The sequence below is a fragment of the Erpetoichthys calabaricus genome, chromosome 2 (assembly GCF_900747795.2).
Source record: "Erpetoichthys calabaricus chromosome 2, fErpCal1.3, whole genome shotgun sequence".
Taxonomy (NCBI): Eukaryota; Metazoa; Chordata; class Cladistia; order Polypteriformes; family Polypteridae; genus Erpetoichthys; species Erpetoichthys calabaricus.
In genome coordinates this window covers 83,996,212-84,020,741 of record NC_041395.2, presented here as the reverse complement: position 1 = coordinate 84,020,741, position 24,530 = coordinate 83,996,212, and the positions used below count along the sequence as shown (strand labels likewise).

The 24,530-nt window shown below is 38.7% G+C and overlaps 1 protein-coding gene across 1 annotated transcript in view; it reads right to left on the bottom strand.

Moving 5' to 3' along the window:
• Window positions 1-1,066: 1,066 nt before the first annotated feature.
• Window positions 1,067-24,530, bottom strand: part of lix1l (limb and CNS expressed 1 like) — a 65,705-nt gene continuing 42,241 nt past the window's right edge. The window contains exons 3-6 of the mRNA XM_028794007.2: window positions 23,251-23,391; window positions 23,067-23,162; window positions 22,876-22,953; window positions 1,067-5,824 (exon numbers count right to left, since the gene is read on the bottom strand). Of these exons, the coding sequence (XP_028649840.1) occupies window positions 5,570-5,824; window positions 22,876-22,953; window positions 23,067-23,162; window positions 23,251-23,391 (570 nt within the window). The 3' untranslated portion in view covers window positions 1,067-5,569. The remainder of the gene's footprint in view (window positions 5,825-22,875; window positions 22,954-23,066; window positions 23,163-23,250; window positions 23,392-24,530) is intronic.

The window sequence follows — 24,530 nt, the reverse complement described above, 5'->3', positions numbered from 1 at the left end:
GTGCCACTGGCAGCCATGCATGCCCAAGCCATCACACTGCCTCCACCGTGTATTACAGATGATGTGGTATGCTTTGGATGAGCTGTTCCACGCCTTCTCCATACTTTTTTCTTGCCATCATTCTGGTAGAGGTTCATATTGGTTTCATCTGTCCAAAGAATGTTTTTCCAGAACTGTGCTGGCTTTTTTAGATGTTCTTTAGTAAAGTCCAATCTAGCCTTTCTATTCTTGAGGCTTATGAATAGCTTGCACCTTGCAGTGCACCCTCTGTATTTACTTTCATGCAGTCTTCTCTTTATGGTAGACTTGGATATCGATACGCCTACCCCCTGGAGAGTGTTGTACACTTGGTTGGCTGTTGTGAAGGGATTTCTCTTCACCATGGAAATGATTCTGCGATCATCCACCACTGTTGTCTTCCGTGGATGTCCAAGTCTTTTTGCGTTCCTGAGTTCACCAGTGCTTGCTTTTTTTCTCAGGATGTACCAAACTGTAGATTTTGCCACTCGAAATATTGCAGCAACTTCTCGGATGGGTTTTTTTCTGTTTTCGCAGCTTAAGGATGGCTTCTTTCACCTGCATGGAGAGCTCCTTTGACCGCATGTTGTCTGTTCACAGCAAAATCTTCCACATGCAAGCACCGCACCTCAAATCAACTCCAGGCCTTTTATCTGCTTAATTGATATTGACATAACGACAGACTTGCCCACACCTGCCCATGAAATAGCCTTTCAGTCAATTGTCCAATTACTTTTGAGCCCCTGAAATAAATAGATTGTGTTAAAAAAATGCTTTAGTTGCCTCACATTTTTATGCAATCGTTTTGTTCACCCCACTGAATTAAAGCTGAAAGTCTGCACTTCAACTGCATCTGAGTTGTTTCATTTAAAATTCATTGTGGTAATGTACAGAACCAAAATTAGGAAAAAGTTGTCTCTGTCCAAATATTTATGGACCTAACTGTACACGCATGCAGTGTATGCAATAATGTCTATAAGGGGCTTGGGAATATAAAAGACATCAGCAAAACATTACATTTAAAATTCCAGGAATTAGACACAAAACATTTTTCTTCATATTTAGGGTTTATTGCATTAGACATAAAAAGAAGATTACTTTCATAGTAAAATGCCAAAAATTACTCATATCAAATATATATTTGTCATGTAGAAAAATACAAAGAAAATTAACACACATGAATTAAATCAAAATGCAATAAAAGAGTTTGGGATACACACCTATAGATGAGGTCATAAACAACAAGTTATAAATCAGTTTTAGTGCTGCATCAAACACTGTGCAATGCACTTTTCAATTCTCCTTTGCATAATGTACATAAGAAAACACAAAAACACAACATTAACTCTATTTTGTTAGTACTTTGCAGCTACTCATGTAGAAACTAAAAATATAAAAAAGGCAATTTACTAGAAAGAGTTTAAAAAGTATATTAGTGCTGCTTTGCTTCTGTCAGGTTTCATTCTATTCACAATATGGAATTATCTAAACCATAACTGTCTGTTTTGTCGGCAGGCTTAATATGTCCGCTCGTGCATCGAGAATTGTTTTGAAAAAATAAGCAATTGTAAACAAGATTTTAAAATTAAAAAGAAATTGTACACATTACAGTCTGCATGGTTCTAGAAATATGAAAATGATAATGCAGATTACATTCTAGTGGTAATCAGAAACTTCTGGATGCCACAGCACATTGGGTTTGTGTTTTTTATTCCTGAAGTTGAGACATGGGTTTCATTATTTTTACCTTGGTGTTGTAAGGCTTACAGATAGCCATGAATCATTGTTACTAAATGAAATATCTTGTTTGAAATTCTTTGTAACTGTACCAATAACAAAACTCCAAAATCTGTGCACTATCAATAAATGTGGTAAAAATATTACAAACATTTACACAATATATGGTTCCAATGATATATATTAGTTTTATCATTGGTGCCATTGCACCTAGGCTGAATGACACTAGATTACACAAGGTTTGTTTCCTGCAGTGTTTCTTTCACATGTAAGGTTCAATTGTGTGTGTGAGTGTTATCAGTGATGAACTGTTGCTCTACCTAGGGTTGGTTCCTGTCTTGCACCCAATGCTGCTAGGACAGACACTGGCTCCTCTCAACTGCTAACTGTATAAGCAGGCTAGTATGTAGACTGTTGAGCATAAGTTGGGTACCGTATATGTACAATACTGAACTAGAAAATGGATAGGTGGATGTTCCATGTAACATTCTTGGTCGCAAAAGTTTCCATAGGACACTCCACTTCTTCCCCATACTACAAAGAACTACTGTAAAAAACCTAAATGTGTATTGCTTTTTACACTACATTAGACTGATTATCTTTCACAATGGATTTCTCTTAAATGAGCTGTGATGTCAGGAAAAGCTCTGAGATCAAGCAGCTATGAATTGTGTAAGTAGGATAATCTTCAACCCACTAAACTTTAAGTTTGTAAACTGCGTCATTTTCACCCGCAATTTCTCCTTGCTTCTCCTTACTTTTCCTACAGTTAAGTCATCAGATATGCATGAGGAAGTGGAATTCCAATAGCACAAAGAGATTAGAGCTACTAGTGACATTATTAAAATGGATATGTGTAATTAAAAATAGTGCCACTGGAGTATATATAGGCATTGTCATAAAAAGAAGAAGTAAAAAATTCAAGATAAATGCAGAGCCTACTTTAATATGTTATGATAGTCGTGACTGCAGAGTAAATGGCATTTCCAGTTCTTGCAGTCAATATAAGTAGGAAAACTCACTGGGATAAAAAAATCCAGTAAGGATTTCACACTAAACACCACTCCTTTGATGAATCTGATCTGAAATACCTCACTGTAACTAAAATTATCATTTAATTAATGTTCTAATGACTGCCACTATCCTCTGACTTTCATCCCAGCTACTCTTATTATCACTGATTAATTGCTTCAATTTAAACTGTTGTAATTATAGTACTGAGATGTGAGTGACTATGATGTCCGCTCAATGTAAAATGCGGACAAGAGTAGGAAATGGCACAGAGAACTGCTGGAATGTAAACCCACACAGTTAGACGACTGTTTGCTCAAAAACATCATTGTGTAATTAAAAAGACACCTCTTTTTTCTATATTAACGGAATCATCAAAACACAGTTAGGAGTTATTCTACAATGACAAACAGTAATCACCACAAGCCTGGTTAGACACAGTTGCTTACCTCTGCACAATGATTTAAGTAACAATGCATTCTAGATGTTGCAGATTAGATCATTACATTTTGCATAGTACAATTTTTGAAGTATATAAAAATAAGGCAATAACCCTTTGTAAATATAAAATAACAACTCAATTCACTGTCTGGCAAAATATACATGATGTGCTCTTTGATCCACATCTGGATAAGTCTTTGCAGGTTTGACTAAACTAATACGTTAGAAAAGCTAATTGGAAATAAAATATCTCAGAAGACAGCAGCTGCTGAGGTTATGCTTCCTACAAGCTGCAGTACAAACAATGACAACTGCACGTGACATCATTTTTATGAAAAAGATACTATCATGAAATCCTTCAGATAACCTATTACTCACTCATATGTCAAATGTACATACTGTAGATTCACTGGCTAATATGTATGATATGTATGACTGGGGTGACTTTTATAGGCCCAACTGCAAACATATTTTGAGTGCAAACAGTCATGTTAAACTAAAATACATGTTGAGCACACTTTAAAGTAACATATTAAGAAAATTACAAGATGGCACAGCTGCTCAAAAAGTAATCTTGATTTATTTGAAAGAGACCCTAGTAAACTTGGCAAAATAGCAGAAGGCATTGTGAAAGTGACCCAGTGCTTTGCTAAATGTTAACAGATTTGCACAGCACAAACACTAAGAACAAATACAGCATGTATATATTGTAGCACATTGCTGGGTTGGCAAGGCTGTGCCATGTTATAACGTGATGGAGACAAGTAGACAAAACAGTGACCAGGTTAGAGGTAATATAGACCTGAAACCACTAGATGGCTGTCTAAATCGGAAAAGTGTGGCAAGGAGAACCCATTGTAGGTAGGCAGCACTTCTGATCGGTGCATGCCCTAAAAGCTTATTCAGCTCCCCGGAAATAACTTCACTGTGGGCACAGGATTTACACAAGTTATGAGAATACACAATGAAGCCTAGTGAAGTTTTCCAAACCACCAAATAACAACACAGGGTCCTCTTGATGCTACCATAGATGGAATCAGCAACACAAATGAATACTGGAACTTTGACTATGATTTGGGGTTCAGGGATACAATGAAACTGGGAGTTGCCAGAGGTAGATTTGGTGACACAACCCAAGAACTTTCACGGGGTGTATCTGACACTAGAAGAAGATTAAGGGACTGTCCTAGAAGGAACTCCAGGTTGGGTTTGAAAGGCTGCTTCCTGCCAGTGACTCATTGGATGACACAGCACTTAATGATCCAGGGACAAACAGGGGCTGTTTTTTCTTTTTTACTTTCTCGTATATGAAGTATAGGGAAAGTATTGTAATCATCCAAAAATTTGATGTCGAGATTTTGATGAATCTCGACATTTTACACATTCCCGACCTTCTCACATATGAAGTGTAAGGAAAGTATTGGAATCCTCCAAAAATTCCATTTTGTGGTTTCGATTAATCTTGACGGTTTAGACCTCCCTGAGTCCGAAAATACCATTTTTGGAATTATGTCTGTGTGTCTGTCTGTCTGTGTGTGTGTATGTACACACAATAACTTGAGTACACTTTCACTTAGGTCAACCAAATTTTGCATACAAGTATTAAGTACAACACATTTATTTCTATTAACTTTTGGGCTATTTTCGCTAACCGGAGGTGGTACTTTACCTTTTATTCATGCAGCTGCCGAGTCCGATTTATTCAACTTTACTTTTGTAATAATTGTTCAATATATTATTAATTTGATTTGATTTGCTGTTGATGGTTCTTTAATGTACATAATATAAAAATATAATCATTGTCTTGAGGTTTACTCCTCAAATCCATTCCCATATCTGAGTATACGAGAAAGTCTAGGGGAGACCACTCCCCATTTTTATTTGATTCTTTTGTGTTGTTCCTTTGAAAATCCCTACGTATACTGTTTAATATTAATATAAAAATTACTTTTCATATTGTTTTCATTTTGGCACTCTTTTTTCTAAGGTTAGTGTACATATTTAATTTGTAAACTGCATTTTAATTATAGACATTTTTAGAGTTATATTAAAATTGTAGGGTAATCAACAATGAGAGATTGTATTATGTACAAAAATGTTAAGTGCAGTCTAACACTTATCAGTTAAAATTTTGCAGGATAAATCTTACTAATAACATCTGGGTTATAATAATTGAAAATTGGTGATTAATTAATCAGTTTACTCCATTTATGAATGGTTACAGTGGTGCCATCACCGAGTGAAACAACACTGTAGTCTTTGCCCTCCAAATTAATTGGGGGGGGGGGGGGGGGTGTACTGTGACCAAGAATACTGTTCTATGCCCTAGATTTTTTTGCAAAAATCAGAGCCTTTTAGCTCTTTAGCAGTTGGCTGGCAGAGTGTTCGCATTAGAATTGCCCAGCTGCCCAACTGCCAACATAAGGATGTCCTTTTTTTCCTTGTGAAAACGCAGCTCACGGCCTGCCAGTCGGGCTTCTTCCAACTCTCTTTCAGCAGCCCCAAGCTCCCGTGCAATAGTGCCTGGCACAGTCTGCTCCCTGTTCACCCAGTCCGCTGCCATCTGTGTACGCATGTCATCATCCAGCGCACGATGAGAATAGTGTGCCAGTACCTCCTGCAGATTGAACAAAATAAAAAATTATCTGGGGTGTAAAGGAATGCTCAGAGTATTCTGAACGTAAGAAACATATGTGAAAAAGCAAGAGCATCTAAATTAGTTACTAAATTAGCAACATACTTAGTAACTTACTTAATAGTATTATTAAACTACTTAGAGAATCAGGAAGATTTATGAGAAATTATATTGTAAAACCTACTTTGTATGCATCACTTAAATAAAACAATAATCTATCCAAATCATGGAACTATAGAATCAATATTTGCTGTTTGTGCAGAATACTCAGCATCCTCTGGTTTGCTCCTACATCCCAAAGACGTGCTTGTTAGGGTACCTGGTGACTCTAAATTGGCCCAATGTGATTGTGGATGACTTGTGGTGTCTGGTGGCCTGTACAGAGTTGGTTCCGGCCTTGTGCTTCATGCTGCCTGGATAGGCGCATCCCTAGGCTTAGTAGGTTTGAGACTATCAATATTTGTTATGTCATTTGAACCAGCATGAAATATGTATTTCTTTTGTTTTGGTAATTTTATTTTATTAAATTGAACAAAAAGAAAAAATAAACAATTACAACTAACTTTGAATAAGCAATGGATAAATCAGAGAAACAATCTCTCTCTCCAGTCCCACCTAAATAAAAACACAGCAGAGGGAGGACAGCAGCCAAAACACTAGACCAAAACTGAAAGGACAACAGGGAGACTAAGCAAAGAAATTGAGATCTCCACCTAGCTTCTCATCGGTCAATCGAGAGACACCCTCTTCTTAATGTTGGAGGTGGATGACCCATTAATCTGCAACACCAGGAGTTTGAGAAGTACCAGGTTGTAAAAAGAAGACTTCCAGAAACTGGTAGAAAGACATTTTGTGAGAGCTAACTTAGCAGCAATTGTGCCCAAGGAAAAGATCACTTACTGTATAGAAATAAGAGTAAGAACAGAGAGGTTAAGTAGAAGAAATATGCGTGATGAGGGAGTAAAATCAATAGAGGAAACTGAGAAAAGAAAATTAGAGATGAAGACTCAAAAGTAGAAGACAGAACATGTGGAGGAGAGTGCCAGTTGCAATTAAAGAACAAAGGAAGTATAGCTTATAGGACAGATCCATGGGAAATCACTTATGGGACATAATATTTAAATGATACAAAAATCTGAACTGAATAGGTTTATACTGTTCTAGAAAAAGGAGCATATTTTTGACATTTTGATTATAGAACTTCAGCAGTTCTTATTTGATTTAAATTTGTTGTCAGTGAATTAATTTCACAATACTGGAGCAGGAGCATTTTTCTTCTTGAAGAGGAGCTATATTCACTTTTAGTTACAGCTGGAAGTGACTTTCTTTTTAGAAGCTTTTTGATAAAAATTACAAATCAGTATCAAACAAATAGGCTAGACAACAAATAAACTGCTATTCACCTAAAGAACCAATAGTAATATTGATAAATTTGTTCAATTCTGCAGTCACACTCAGATAAAAGTTGGCTAAGTAGAAAAATCTGCAGCCACTAGGGCACTCTGGAATTGAGACTCAACAGAAGACCATTTGAGAAATTTTGACAAGAACAGACTATTTAGCTTAACAAAGCTCTCCTAGCCTGTCCACCTAACTTCTCCAAAATAACATCAATTCAAGTTTTGAAGGTTCCTAAAGTCCTGCTCCATACCACACTACATGGTAATAAATTCCATGTGTCTATCATTCTCTGTGTGATGAAAAAACATTCTAAGGTTTGTGTGAATTTTACCCTTAACAAGATTCCAACTGTGTCCCCATGTTCATGTTGAAGAACTCATTTTAAAATAATGATTGGGAGCAGCAGTAATGGTTATTAATTAAGTTCCTGGGATAATAACCTGCACCCACTGCAGCACTTCAGGATCTGAGTTTGACACCCCAGTTTTATACAGTTGCTTCTTTCTTTGCAGCTTCTTTGTAGCTCTTTATTTAATTAAAAAAATAATTTTTTACTGCTTCTAAATTTGGGGATTAAATTGTCCTAAGTTATAAATAAAAGGCTTTTAAACCTTTTCCACTATTCCTTGATTGTTTCCACACTTAAAAGCTTATCCTAGTTTAGCATCTTTGGACTTTGCATATCTGCTTAGAATTTGCCCTACTAAAGTCATAGTTTTAATTTTTCCATAGGTCATTTGCCAAAACAATGTCAAATATATTATATTATGGGCATTAGATCCTAGAATGGCTCAATCATATTTACTCCCAATTCTATCTTGACTACTACAAAATACTAAATACAGACAGGCTTCCCCTCTCACTGGTGTTTTAAAATACTGTGTTGACATACAGTGATAGTGTTTTAAATTATTCACACTATAAGGCCTCCATCCATAATGCTTTCTAGCTGGATCCAGATATCCTTACTATAATATCCAACTGAAAAAGAGAACACTTTAAATAAAGTGCAGAAGCTAGTAAACAAGAATATACTCAGACTTGGAATTCAATAAGGCACAAGATAGTTCCAGCCACAGCAAGAAAAACTACTCAGACTTGTGTAACTGTATAAGTCTGTGTAACTCTTTATGGAGTTACACAAGCCTACAGAATATTAGGTCATATAGTGCTTGCCATGATTTTAGGGTTTTGAACAATTCTATTTCTGTAATTATTTTTTTACACATTTGGATTCTCTGTGGTATTTGAATAATTTTGTTTTTATTTTCTCTGATATTGCCATGGGCATTTTGTGCATATATGGTGGGGACGGCCATATAATTATTATACCTATTACCAGTCACGTGACATATTATGTCATCGATCCACACCTACTATATACTGTATAAGACAGGGTAGGACAGAGTTTCTCAACCTTTAAGTATTTGCGACCCGAGTTTTCATAACAGTTTTAATCGCGTCCACCTATCGTTTTTTTGAAACCCTAATAAAATTTATTCCTATATTTTTTGCTGCCAATACACTGCTACAAGTTTAAAATTTCCCTACGAATAGTGAAATTACGCCACATTATGCAACATTTGCGGCCCCTTTTTTGTTACTTCATTGTTTTTTTGTTACTTTTTTTGTAACTTACTTTGTTACACAGTTTGTGAACCGCTGGGGTAGGACAAGGCAAGCCACATGGACAAACAAAGATATGGGTCAGAAGATGAAACATAGTAAAGCCTTTCCAAAATCAAATTCCGTTGAAACTCATCATCAGTAACACTGTAGCAAGTTCGAAACATAAAATGTATGTAGAATATTTAATAAAGATCTAGAAACATTTGGCAAAATTTATCACTGATTTGTACAAAGCATGTCAAGTCATAAGTTACAGTAGGTATTCTATATATTATGAGATTTGTGTGACCCTGACAACTCCCCCAACTGCTCTGTGTGACAAAACTTAATGTAGGAAGGGATTGCTTGTTCGCCTTCCGTGTACCTGCAAGTTCATAAGCTTGCTACTGACTTGGCAGTGTGCTCATTGTCTGTCTTCTCCCTTGTGCTGCAAGTCTGTCTACTTTTTTAATCTGAGAAGGCAGAAAATACAAGATGACATCAGCATCACTGCATGCGGACTGGGTTTTTGTGAGTGCTGAAGAGACAGCTCCCTTTTGGATAATTTTAAGACAATAATAAAGTTGATTTTGCCAGAAACCTGGACTCATCTCCTTCACTCTTATGCAAGTCTGTGACCCACACATCACAAGTATGTATATATAATGTAAAGTTGACTCACTCACTGCACGCAACATTATTTTTCACTTAGTTAAAAACAAGGGGGCTCTGCCCCCTGCTCGCCTACCCCCGGTGTTTTGAACCCGTGCCTGCTGGGCAACCACGTGTGAGGATGACGCACGTTTAATACGGAGCGTTCGCCCGTGTCACTCTGGGGCCCCCCACTGTTAATACGGAGCTCCGTCCGTACTATTATGCGGTGCATTGTGGACTACTGCGGACCCCATAGTGTTTCCCGTTTCAGTTTGTATCTCGGTCAGTCGATCTTTTGTTTTTGAAGCTTTTGAATTCCGGTCTTCATTATCTGTAACCTGCTGTCCATGTGTTTGGCCCCCTCGTTTAACTTGTTTATGTTTTATTTTGCTTTCTACTCTGTCTTTCATTTCTGATCTCGCTTTATTCTGCTTTTGTTTCAATGACACCTAGTCCGTGGTGAATATATTTTCCCTTTTTTGAGTAATAATTTTTATTTGTTTGCGATACTGTGATGTTTATCGTACTGTTAATAATGCATCACTGTAATGTGATTCACCTATGCTGTATAGTTTGGATGTGTGAGGATGACGTATGTTTAATACGGAGCGTTCGCCCGTGTCACTCTGGGTCTCCCCACTGTTACTACGAAGCTCTTTCCGAACTATTATGCGGTGCATTGTGGAGCACTGCGGACTCTGTAGTGTTTCCCGTTTCACTTCATATCTCATTTAGTCAAGCTCTTTCTTTTTGGAGCAGTGCCTGCCTGGTCTGCGGCATTTCAGACGCACGTTGTAGGCGCCTGCGTTCATTAATTATATCCAGGCAGGCGCGTGTTTGTATCTCGGTCACTCGAGCTGTGTCGTGTTGAATCCGTGCCTGCTTTGCCTACGCAGTTTGAGATGCGCGTTGTAGGTGTCCACGTTCATTAGATCTGTCCACGCGGGCTCGGTGTCGAAGCTGTGTTAGTTGTTGAGCTGTTTGGTTTTGGAGCCGAGATAGTTTTGCTTCCGCGGTTTCAGACACGTGTCCGTACCATCTCGGGTTTGATGTATGAACCTATGTGGACTGCGTAGTGTGTCCCGTTTCACTCGGGGGCGGGGCGTTGACTCCTCTTGTTTTACTATGTCTCCTCCTGCGCCTTCACCACGCATTAGTGCCACTCACAATATGGCGTGCATGTGTTTCGTGCCTAGGTTTTTTTGAAGCTGTTGCATTCCAGTTTTCATCATCTGTAACCCGCTCTCCATATGTTCGTCCCCGTTCTTTAATCCCTTTATAAAGTTTTACTTTGTTTCCTACTCTGTGTTTTATTTCTGACCTCGCTTTATCCTGCTTGCGGCATGTCAGACGGTTTGTAGTCTCTCTCGTTTTACTCTGGGGAGGGGGGCTTTGTTCTGTAACCTGCTCTCCATGTGTTTGTCCCTGTTCTTTAACCTCTTTATGACGTTTTACTTTGTTTCCTACTCTGATAGTTCGTAGTCTCTCCCGTTTTGCTCTGGTGCGGGGGGGGGCTTTGTGTGGCACCTGCGCACGTGCGTAGTCTCTCCCGTTTCACTCTGGGGGGGGGGGGGGGGGCTTTGTGTGGCACTTGCGCACTATGTCTTTTGCATCCACGGGCAGGTCCCTGTGTCCATATCCGGTTTACCATTCTCGTTTAGTAATATGGATCACAAATTTAGCAGAATTGTACATCTAGGCCACTAGGTATCCGCTAAGAAAGGACATTTAGATTTATCAATTTATAGTTGTAAAAACCTCCTTACAACAGGAAAACTAAATACCCCAAAATCTCAAAAAAGCTTTGACTAATTTGATTAAAATTTGGTGGTGAAAAAAGAAACTTAGCTAACATATGAAATTTTACTTTGTCTATATGTATTAATATTATGTTAACTTACATGATCCACTGAACAGTATCATCTCCAGACAGAGGAGCAGCTTCAGCGACAGACTGCTGTCAATGTCCCGCTCAACTGACAGACTGAGGAGATCGTTCCACCCCCACACTATGCGACTCTTCAATTCTACCCGGGGGGGGGGGGGGTAAACGTTAAAATTATACAAAGTTATTGTCTGTCTGTACACCTGCATTGTTATCACTCTTTAATTTAATATTGTTCTTTATCAGTATTCTGCTGCTGGAGTATGTGAATTTCCCTTTGGGATTAATAAAGTATCTATCTATCTATCTATCTATCTATCTATCTATCTATCTATCTATCTATCTATCTATCTATCTATCTATCTATCTATCTATCTATCTATCTATCTATCTATCTATCTATCTATCTATCTATCCTGTCTTACTGTTACTCTGTGTGTCGATTGCTTTGGTCTGGAGTGGGAGTGGCCTTTGTGCTAGCAGGAGAGTGAGTGTAGCTTTTTCTTTTTTTCCTTTTTTTTATTTTATTCTTTTTTTTTCTTCTCTCTAGTCATTTCTCTTAATTTTTAGCTGTGTTATTTATATATAGTTATTATTTCAAGTTTATATAGTATTTTGTTTTTAAAAAGAAGTGGCTAGGATGGCTGTGTCCCGAGGGATACAGCCAGGCCTTTTGCCACATGGCTTTGAAAATCTTAGCAGAAGAAATGGCATCAAGTTGATTGTTGATCCAGTAGTTTCAGTAGAGAAGTGTGTTACTGAAATTGGAAAAATACTTGGATGTAAAAACATTATTTCTGCTTCACGAATGAATAAGGCAGTTGTGGTATTTCTAAATGAGGAGGCCTTAGTTCACCAACTGGTTCAGGAAGGCCTAGTTATTAATGGAACCCTCATTTCTGTTTTGCCGCTTTCAACTCCTGCAAAGAGGATTATAATCTCTAATGTTCCTCCTTTCTTGAAGAATGAACTGCTACGTAATGAATTGCGCAGGTATGGCGAGATTATTTCTGATATTACTTTGATTCCTTTGGGGTGTAAACAGCCAGAATTAAAGCATGTGGTTTCATTTAGGAGACAGGTTTTTATGCTCCTCAACAGAGGTTACACTGAGTTAGATGTTGCTCTGAAATTCAAAGTTGATGGATGTGATTATATTGTGTTTATATCTTCTGAATCAATGAAATGTTTTAAATGTGGCCGTGCAGGGCACAAAGCAGTTGATTGTAAGAGAACTGATGGAAGTTATTCTATGGGAGGTAACATACATGTAGTGAGGGAGTCAGATGTAGAGAATGAGTCTGAGGACTCCGACTCCGATGCTGAAGATCAGCAGATTGTTATCTGTGAGGTATCCACAGGTACTCTTAGCTTGACTTCAGGAAGTTCTGAAAATCAGATACCCAGTTGTAGCTCCACAGTTGAAAGGAGTGAAATAAAGAAAGCTGAGACAAAAATGCCTGAAGTGGACGGATTGGCTAAGGCCGAGTTGAAGTCCTCTAATCTAAATATACATCAGGTTGAAGAAAAGGGCCCAGCTGAGGCTGAGGCTGAGGTTATGCAGCTTATCAGAGAAACAGCACCAACTGAGGTGGATGACATTGAAAATCTGAATGCTGCTGCTGCTACTGCCTGTGAACCATCTAAGGTGGATGAGCGGGCCGAGGCCAGTCCTGAGTCCACAGTCCACAGTGAAGCTGCTCGCCCTCTCTTGAATCTCAAAGCTGTGGCAGAAACTGAAACAGGCACCACTTCAGGTAGTGCAGTTAGGGAAGAAAAAGCTGGAATTGTTGAGGAAATGAATGTTGAAGAAGAATGGACGACACTCCCCAGAAAGAGGAAAGAAACCTCAGACGGTGGAGTAGGTGCAAAGAGAAGTAACAAAATGAACCTGACAGAGGGGGCTGACGTGTCTTTAAAAAATCGCTTTTTAAATACCAGAGAGGTGACAATTAGCCCAGAGTGTGAGGAGAGTCAGCAGGGTGGTGAGGACAGTGACTCTTGCATGTCAAGTGACAATTTAACTGGTACTCTTGGAAAAACGGAGTACAGCACTGAAAGCATTCTGAGCTTTCTGGATTTTCTTGAAGGCAAAAGGAGGGTCAATGTTGTAGAACATTTTCCTGACCTGGAACTTTTTTTGGTTTCAGCCAAGCGTGTTATGCGCAATGCTGTTCCTTTGGGAATGGAAAGAAAAGAATTTAATCGTTTAAAGAATGTTATCAGCAAAGTTAGAAAGTCTCTCACCTCCAGCACATAATGGCTCCACACCAGTTCCTCTTTGCTTCATTAGTTAAAGTTCTTGTTGTTATTGCTGCTCCATTTCTATTCTTTCTAATGCCTGCTCTCTCTTTGGGCTCTTTGAACGTTAACGGCTGCAGAGACTCCTCAAAGAGAGCCGTACTTTTTCAATATTTAGAACAGAAAAAACTTGATGTGATTTTTCTTCAAGAAACTCATACTGACCCAATGAATGAATCGGAGTGGCAGAGGGACTGGGGTGGCATGACGTTTCTGAGCCACGGCTCCAGTGCCAGCGCAGGGGTGGCAGTGCTCTTCAGTAAAGCAATTCTCCCAGAGTCCATCGACTGTATTGAGCAAGTTAAAGGCCATCTCATGAAGGTTGTTGTTCATATTCAGGGGAAAAATATTATTTTTATAAATGTCTACGCTCCAAATGAGGGCAAAGAGAGAATTTCTTTTTTTCTTTTGTTAAAAGACGTACTCGCTGAGTGCAGTTCAGAGGATGTCGTGTTCTTAGCTGGTGATTTTAATTGCACTGACAATGCAGTGATGGACAGGAATGGCGCTGAGCCTCACCCGGGGTCAGTCAAGGTGTTGCAGTCGGTCCTTCATCAGCAAGAATTTGTGGATGTGTGGAGGGAGTTGAACCCGACGGCGAGACAGTACACATGGCTCAAGGCCTCCAGTGGCATGGTATCTATGGCACGGCTGGACAGGATTTATACTTTACAGCACAATTTGAACCTCATTTTGGGCTCTTGCCTTCTGCCCACAGGGTTTTCAGACCATAGTTTAGCTCTCACTCGTTTTTCTTTGGGGTCTGAAAGTAATTTTAAATCTTTCTGGCACTTTAACTCTAAACTTCTTAAAGACTCTCTATTTCTTCAACACTTTCATCTCTTTTGGGACAAATGGAGACTCAGTAAAAGTGAATTCTCATCTCTGAAACAATGGTGGGATGTCTCCAAGGTCCAAATTAAACTGTTTTGCCAGTTTTATTCTGAACATTCTTCTAGAAAGGTCACCATGGCCATTAAAGAACTGGAAGAGGACATTGGGCTAATTCAAGCCAAACTGGATAGCGGTTTTGATGCCACTTTGCTTGAGTCCCTACAAGACAAAAAGGATTCTCTGAGGTCCCTGCTGGATGAACAGGTGAAGGGCGCCATTGTCCGGGGGAGATTCCAGAATATTTCTCACATAGACGCCCCTACGCAGTTTTTCTTTTCTTTGGAGAAAAAGGTTGCTCAGGCAAAAATCATTCACTGTCTGAAAACTGCAGATGGGACTGAAATGACGGAGACTGAGGAGATCAAGGAATTTGCCTTAAAATTTTACAAAGACTTATTCTCTGCAGAAACCGTGGACTTGTCTTCAACCACAGAATTTTTCTTTGATGACTTACCACAGTTGACTCCATCCACTAAGGAAGTACTCGACCTGCCACTATCGCTGGAGGAACTCACTAGTGCTCTTGGGAGTCTAAATCAGAACAAAGCCCCTGGGATTGATGGACTTCCCGTCGAATTCTACAAGTCCTTTTGGGATATCATGGGTAAGGACTTCCTGACTGTGTTCGTGGAGAGCATCAGGGATAAAGAACTTCCTGTGAGTTGTCGGAGAGCTGTTTTGACTCTTTTGCCAAAAAAAAGGGGATCTTTGCAACATTAAGAACTGGAGACCAATCAGCCTACTATGCTCGGACTACAAAATCTTTTCTAAAGCGTTGGCTCTTCGTCTGAGGACTGTTATGAACTGCTTGGTGGCTTTCGATCAGTCATACTGTGTCCCTGAACGATGTATTTTTGATAACATTTTCTTTGTGCGGGATTTGGTATCTGCATCTGAGATTCTTGGGTTTAAGGCGGGTCTTATCTCATTGGATCAAGAAAAGGCCTTTGACCGGGTAGACTACCAGTATTTATTTAAAGTTCTAGAGAGGTTTGGTTTTGGTGAGACCTTTCTAGGTTATATTAAATTAATGTACACAAATGTGTTTAGTGTTTTAAAAATTAATGGAGGATTGGGAGCCCCATTTTCTGTTACAAGGGGCATTCGTCAGGGGTGTGCACTCTCTGGTATGTTATACTCACTGTCCATAGAGCCCCTGCTCCACAGACTTCGCCAATTACTTCATGGCCTGTCATTGCCTGTGTGTCCCACTGCATCCTTTAAAGTGGTGGCATATGCTGACGATGTCACAGTTGTCATCACTGAACCCAATGATGTTGTCCTGTTGCAGGACTGTTTACAGGTGTTTCAAACGGTGTCATCTGCCAGGGTCAACTGGTCCAAATGTAACGCCTTTCTGATGGGCAAGTGGGACTGTCCTCCCCCAAGACTCCCAAGTGGTTTAACATGGAATTCTAAGGTGTTTAAACATCTGGGAATTTACATTGGGAAGTCTGGAGCCACAGCTGATAACTGGGAGGGCTTAATTGATCAAATTCAGGGGAGACTGAAGAAATGGAAATGGGTGGTCACCAAGCTCTCTTTTAGGGGTAGAGTGCTGATTATTAATAATTTAATCGCTTCAATGCTTTGGCATAAATTTAGGTGTACAGATCCTCCACTTTGGCTATTAAAAGAAATTCAGAGAATTTTGCTGGATTTTTTTTGGGACAAAATTCATTGGGTTAAACGCAGTGTGGTACATCTGCCTGTGGATGAAGGTGGTCAGGGCTTGGTGGACATTCTGTGCAGAATTGAAGCTTTTAGGCTGACAGATTTACAGCGTCTTTTGTACGCCCCTCAGCCTTTACTGTGGAGGAGTTTGGCGTTCGCTTTTTTTCATAGGGTTGGTAATCTTCATTTTGATTTGCAACTCCTTTTCATTGACGTCAAACAATTGGCGCTGTCTGTGCTGCCCGTTTTTTACCGCAATATGTTATTAATTTGGCATACTAAAGCAAGCAGAGTGGGAATTAATCTGGACTCAGTCTTCTGGTTACTTGAAGAACCAGTAGTATGGAATCCAACCTTGGAGTTTGACTCGGTTAGTTTGAACTCCCTGCTTATGAGCAAAGGCTTTACTAAAGTAGCTGACTTTATTGATCCGGTCAGCAACCAGTGGAAGTCTGAGGCAGCTGTGACACATGAGCTCGGGATTAGGTCTGTCCGTTTTGGGGGGTCGATTATTAACAAACTAAAAGTCTCTTTAGTGCAATTGGGTGCAGGTCCCCTGTGTGAGGAGTTTTTCTCTGGTGATCTCATAAAAGAGGCGGAACCTCCTGAATGTGATATTAGAATTAAACCAAATGTAAAGGATTTTATCAGGCCTATAAACTCAATTTTAAAAATTAATCACATAAATGGAATTTTGTTCCAAGATTTGTCAAAAAAAGAATTGTATGACTGGTGTCTTAGTGTCCCATTTTATACATTTGAAGGAAATGACTGATACCCTCTGGAGGAACACTCTGTGTCTGCATGACACGACATCTCCAGCATGGAGGACTTTATATAAACCTCCCATTGAGAAAAGAGTTGGGGACCTGCAGTGGAGGATTCTACATGTAGCACTAGCTACCAATTCATTCTTAAAAACCATTGGCGCCAGCACAACAGATCAGTGTCCATTTTGCCTTCAGAAAGAAACAATTTATCATTTATTCCTGTATTGTACCAGATTACAACCATTGCTAACTTTCCTTGCTTTATTGTTGTTGAATTTTGGAATTGTATTTAATGAACTCATTTATATTTTTGGAATGTCGGTGTCGAGAATTCATAAAAGAGAATGTTTACTTTGCAATTTTTTGTTAGGCCAGGCCAAGATGGCAACTTTAAAAACAAGAAGAAATAGAGATAAAGGTCTGAAAACCACTGACGCCCTATTAATGTTTAAGGTCCTCCTTCAAAGGAGAGTGAAGATTGAATTTGCATATTTTAAACTAATTAATCAATTAGATGTATTTAGTGAAATTTGGGCTGTAAATGATGTTTTATGTTCCATGGAAAATGAATGTCTGGTACTAAAGTCTGAGTAGGAAAACTTTACTTTTAAATGTTGGCTGTTAATTTGACTGCAGTTGTGTTATAATTGTTAATAAAGGTCATTTTAAAATTAAAAAAAATTATCTATCTATCTATCTATCTATCTATCTATCTATCTATCTATCTATCTATCTATCTATCTATCTATCTATCTATCTATCTATCTATCTATCTATCTATCTATCTATCTATCTATCTATCTATCTATCTATCTATCTATCTATCTATCTATCTATGATCTGCATGGCTCTGACAGGGGGCTTTATAGAAATCATGGATGCTACAAAAGAGATTGATAACAGCACTTGCTAATAGGATGTATAGGAAAAACCAGACGTACTCACATTTGCCGTGTATAGTGAGGTGAAATATGGAAAAGAGAAAGTTTGGGGACGCTCAATACTTAGAAACTGCTATAATGCTCAAGTGCTGGCGCCAAACACTGTGGCAGTGAGTGTTGGTGTTGCTTTACCAGAAACAAAAAGGCAGGGAGAGAGAAGTAGAGTCAGAAGAGCCATCCTTGGATCCAAGGAAAATGGGAAAGATGTTGTAAATTTAAACTTAACAGTCCCCCATAGGCTATTCCATTGTAATATACATTCACATCTACAGAATTTAAAAGGGGGCCTCCACCCTACCTTCCAAAATTGTTTACATTTACATTAGCATCTGATCCCACTCCACCCTGCTCTACAAACTTCTTTACATATACTTTCTCATTTGCAGCCTTTAAACTGGAACCGACGATTGTTTAAGAAATCTCCAAAACATAGTACTTGCAGCACAGTTATTTTCTTACTATTCAAGCACTAGAGAAACCCAGAAGTGAAAACATTCAATTCGTTACATGAGCTGCCTAAATGTTGCTGTTTGCAAAAAGTTAAAGTAAAATGTGATGTGCTGCAACTTTATTGTCTGCCTATATCTATGGTAAAAAATATACAAGATTTAACATACAACTGATGAAAAACACAAAAAGAAATACTCAAGTGAACAACGTAAACAAGTGAAAATCATAAACATCTAATAATGATAACAATATACACATACAGTAATCCCTCACTATATCGCGCTTCGCCTTTCGCGGCTTCACTCCATCGCGGATTTTATATGTAAGCATATTTAAATATATATCGCAGATTTTTCGCTGCTTTGCGGGTTTCTGCGGACAATGGGTCTTTTAATTTCTGGTACATGCTTCCTCAGTTGGTTTGCCCAGTTGATTTCATACAAGGGACGCTATTGGCAGATGGCTGAGAAGCTACCCAGCTTACTTTTCTCTTTCTCTTGCGCTGACTTTCTCTGATCCTGACGTAGGGGGATTGAGCAGGGGGGCTGTTCGCACACCTAGACGATACGGACACTCGTCTAAAAATGCTGAAAGATTACCTTCACGTTGCTATCTTTTGTGCAGCTGCTTCCTGAAACGACATGCTGCACTGTGCTTTGCATACTTAAAAGCTCGAAGGGCACGTATTGATTTGTGCTTGAAAAACAAACTCTGTCTCTCTCTCTCTCTCTGTCTGCTCCTGACGGAGGGGGTGTGAGCTGCCGCCTTCAACAGCTTTGTGCGGCGGTGCTTTGCATACTTAAGCCAAACAGCCCTATTGATTTGTTTGCTTTTCTCTCTATCTCTGTGACAGTCACTGCTCCTGACACGCACTCCTTTGAAGAGGAAGATATGTTTGCATTCTTTTAATTGTGAGACGGAACTGTCATCTCTGTCTTGTTATGGAGCACAGTTTAAACTTTTGAAAAAGAGACAAATGTTTGTTTGCAGTGTTTGAATAACGTTCCTGTCTCTCTGCAACCTCCTGTGTTTCTGCGCAAATCTGTGACCCAAGCATGACAATATAAAAATAACCATATGAACATATGGTTTCTACTTCGCGGATTTTCTTATTTCGCGGATGGCTCTGGAACGCAACCCCCGCAATGGAGGAGGGATTACTGTACTCAGATTTCACATTATTCTTACTGATTATCCATCCATTTCAGTTCAAATAAATACACTTTCCTGTGTGCAGTGAAATGACCATAAACAAAAGCCAAGTCACACGGAAAACCAGGAATTGATCTAATGCAGGAATGTTTTACTGATGCACAGTGGTATATAGCATAAGAAAGCAGCTCCTGTGTCCTTATAATATTATTACTTATTATTTGACTGACACTTTCATCCAAGGTGATTTTCAACTTTTGAGAAACAACCGTTTACATTTAATTTGTTCTTCTAATTGGAGCACGGGCAGGTGAAGTGACGTGCTCATGGTCACAGTGTCAGTAGCAGGACTTTAACCCACAACTTCAGGATTTAAATTCCTAGGTCCAAAGCCTTAACCATTACACCACACTGCTTGCCAATAATATATTAAAATATATTGCTATATTAAAATAGTATACAGTTAGGTCCATAAATATTTGGACAGAGACAACTTTTTTCTAATTTTGGTTCTATACATTACCACAATAAATTATAAATGAAACAACTCAGATGCAGTTGAAGTGCAGACTTTCAACAAAACGATTGCATAAAAATGCGAGGCAAGTAAAGTATTTTTTTTAACACAATCCCTTCATTTCAGGGGCTCAAAAGTAATTGGACAAATTAAATAACTGGAAATAAAATGTTCATTTCTAATACTTGGTTGAAAACCCTTTGCTGGCAATGACAGCCTGAAGTCTTGAACTCATGGACATCACCAGATGCTGGGTTTCCTCCTTTTTAATGCTCTGCCAGGCCTTTACTGCAGCGGTTTTCAGTTGCTGTTTGTTTGTGGGCCTTTCTGTCTGAAGTTTAGTCTTCAACAAGTGAAATGCATGCTCAGTTGGGTTAAGATCAGGTGACTGACTTGGCCATTCAAGAACTTTCCACTTCTTTGCTTTAATAAACTCCTGGGTTGCTTTGGCTGTATGTTTTGGGTCATTGTCCATCTGTATCATGAAATGCCGCCCAATCAATTTGACTACATTTAGCTGGATTTGAGCAGACAGTATGTCTCTGAACATCTCAGAATTCATTCGGCTGCTTCTGTCCTGTGTCACATTATCAATAAACACTAGTGTCCCAGTGCCACTGGCAGCCATGCACGCCCAAGCCATCACACTGCCTCCACCATGTTTTACAGATGATGTGGTATGCTTTGGATAATGAGCTGTTCCACGCCTTCTTCATACTATTTTCTTGCCATCATTCTGGTAGAGGTTGATCTTGGTTTCATCTGTCCAAAGAACGTTTTTCCAAAACTGTGCTGGCTTTTTTAGATGTTCTTTAGCAAAGTCCAATCTAGCCTTTCTATTCTTGAGACTTATGAATAGCTTGGACCTTGCAGTGCACCCTCTGTATTTACTTTCATGCAGTCTTCTCTTTATGGTAGACTTGGATATTGATACGCCTACCCCCTGGAGAGTGTTGTTCACTTGGTTGGCTGTTGTGAAGGGATTTCTCTTCACCATGGAAATGATTCTGCGATCATCCACCACTGTTGTCTTCCGTGGACGTCCAGGTCTTTTTGCATTGCTGAGTTCACCAGTGCTTGCTTTCTTTCTCAGGATGTACCAAACTGTAGATTTTGCCACTTGTAATATTGTAGCACTTTCTCGGATGGGTTTTTTCTGTTTTCGCAGCTTAAGGATGGCTTCTTTCACCTGCATGGAGAGCTCCTTTGACTGCATGTTGTCTGTTCACAGCAAAATCTTCCACATGCAAGCACCACACCTCAAATCAACTCCAGGCCTTTTATCTGCTTAGTTGATAATGACATAACGACGGACTTGCCCACACCTGCCCATGAAATAGCCTTTGAATCAATTGTCCAATTACTTTTGAGCCTCTGAAATGAAGGGATTGTGTTAAAAAATGCTTTAGTTGCCTCACATTTTTATGCAATCTTTTTGTTCACCCCACTGAATTAAAGCTGAAAGTCTATACTTCAGCTGCATCTGAGTTGTTTCATTTAAAATTCATTGTGGTAATGTACAAAACCAAAATTAGAAAAAAGTTGTCTCTGTCCAAATATTTATGGACCTAACTGTATATTGTATGCAAAAAGTACTTAGTTACATATTATTTTACTTCTGATATATCTGATTAGCTGATGGCACGATACAGTAACTGAGGTCTATTGTCTTATGAAATTTCCCAGAAAACACAGATAATTTACAGTAATACTGGGTATGGGTCAGTTTCTCAAATTAACATGAGCTGCCATCACAAAAAGACTGGATCTAAGCAATGACTTGAGATTGAGCACCAATGCTTGCATTGTGAAGAAATGTAAATGTCTTTTTTTTTTTTGTTCTTTATTTCATCTTATACGATTTCTCTTATTAGAAATTTGTTAGTTTTCGCATACCCCTTGGGGTCAGAGCGCAGGGTCAGCCATTGTACAGCGCCCCTGGAGCAATTACAGGTTAAGGGTCTTGCTCAAGGGCCCAGCAGAGTAAGATCTCTTTTGGCAGTGACGGGGATTCGAACCGGCAACCTTCAGGATACCAGCGCAGATCCTTAGCCTCAGAGCCACCACTCCACTCCAGTATGAAACTAAAGATCCAAAAATATCAGAGAACAAGCAATCACTTAATAATAAGGAGATACAAGAATACTTAAGGAAATAATTAAAAATAGTTAGCTACTCTTACTGTATCATTTTCATTATGATAATTACTTTTCTTCGGTAATTCATGCAAAGAAACAAAGACACATGGAATAAATTACTAAAAAGTCTGGTGGAGAGTAGAACTTTAGGGACCTGTTATTTTGGACAATCTTGGTGAATTGGATGGATGAACTTTTTGGGCTGGCCTGTTCTCATCACAATTGTTATAATGTACTAATTTACTTTAAATAGAATCTGACATCATTATAGTTACCCATACTTTGATGGTTAAAAACAATAATCATTTAAAATGAAGGTGATACAGTGTATATGGAATAACATTAGAATAAAATACATTTTTGCAGTGCTACAGCAAGTTTATTTTTAATTAATTTTTATATATTTTATTTATTGATTTATATTTATATTTTAAAATATAACCTAACAATGTATTTGCGTTGTTAATTGCTTCTGTTTATTTCCTGCTTAGGATAAGGATGCTGTTTAACATACACCCACAAGTCTTAAAATTTGATTCCCGTGGGGATTACTTATCTTATAGAACATTCATTATAATGTGCAATGTATGTACTTATGAGGGAATCAGATAAAATGGGAACCAGGTTGTATTGGCATTTACCACTCACCTGTCTAGAGCACTGCCTCTCACGCATCGCTTTTAGGCTGCCATTCCAATGCAACAACTGAAAGACTGTCATCAGCTCCTGGAAAGAAAACTGACAAACCTGAGCTTCTGCTGAATTAGTAGAATTACACACAATTCATAGTTATTTTTCATTACAAAACTATTGTACTTTATGAAGTTAACAATATTTACCTGAAATTCCAACATTGATTTGCCTTTATTGGATTCTAGCATGAAGCGGAAGGCTCCTATACCAGTGTTAGGATTGTCTGCTTCCTCCCTGTTTCCCTGAAATTATAAAGGCCGATATTGGCAACAAAATTAATTGTAAGCAAAAAGAGTCAGCCATCCTGTGTAGCATCAAGAGTCAACTTACATTGAATGAAGCTAGGGCTTCACAGACACTTCTTTCGATGAACTCATCAGTAATGCGTCGTGATGGGTGTTCATTAAAGACGGAGTTCATTAAGGCAATCTTGGCAGCACTGCGACGGGCTTCAGCCTTTGTAGGGCAGAACTGTAAAAAAAGTAAAATTAAAAAAAAAATAATGCATTAAGACTAGTTTCTTATGCCTCGTTGCAAAAATAGGTAGTCCAGTTATTATACTGAAACCTCTTTAATAAAAGTGTACTGTCTAGCATACTGAATAACATCATGTATTGACTTTCAAAATACTCTTAAAATTATTTATTAATACTCCAGGCAGTTATCTTTGAAAGACAGGACTCTGGCACCTGTTCACCGAACTTTCTTTCTTGAGAGTTGAATCATTTAGAGGAACAAATAGTCAAGACACCCAGCAGTATAAGGGCAGAGTGTTTGTGATGCTGCTACTCAACAAGAACATAATCCCTCTGGATCTTCCCTTTTGATAATACATATGTGTGTTCCTTGCATATTGGATAAACCCAATGCCAGTTTTTATTGACATCAGTCATTATTCCTGCATAAATAAACCTTCTACAAATGATGTTTGAAAAACCAAAAGCTGAGCTGCATTGGTATGTTATAATACTTACAGTATAGTATGTAAGATATTTAGTGCTTAATGACTGCTGAAATGTCTGTATTCCTGTGATATAATTTCTATCTTTATCTAATTTCATTAAAGTACTTAACTATTCAAAAGGGTTTAGAATCATTATATAATGTACTAACTGTTCCCTGTGGCTCTGCCCGCATAGTAGTGAAACAGGGAAAACTTAAAAAATCAATAAACAAACAGGTATTGCTAGCTAAGTGGAGGCAAGGTACGCTCCAAACATGGCCAGAGGTAGACCGATTCGAACGGAGGCTGGTGCGTAAGTGAGGAGGGCCCCACCTGGCTCCCTACTCCTGATGCCATGCTTCCCCTCCACTCGGCCCGCAACCTATGTCTCAGATTAGCATGAATATATTGCTCCTGCAAGTGAACTGTGATACTTAGCACAATGAGGGAAGTTGCAAAATCAACCGGAATGTTTAAGCAAATTACAGAAAAACCTGTTAAGTGTTTTTTTGTGAAATGTGGAGTGGACAGACATACAAACAAACAGAAGTTGGATTTTATATATATATAGAGAGATTAATTACTTTAACTATGTAATCTTCTCTGAGGTACATATTCAATGCAATTGTTGCATACTGCAAAGCTTAAAGAAAGTAATTTAACACAG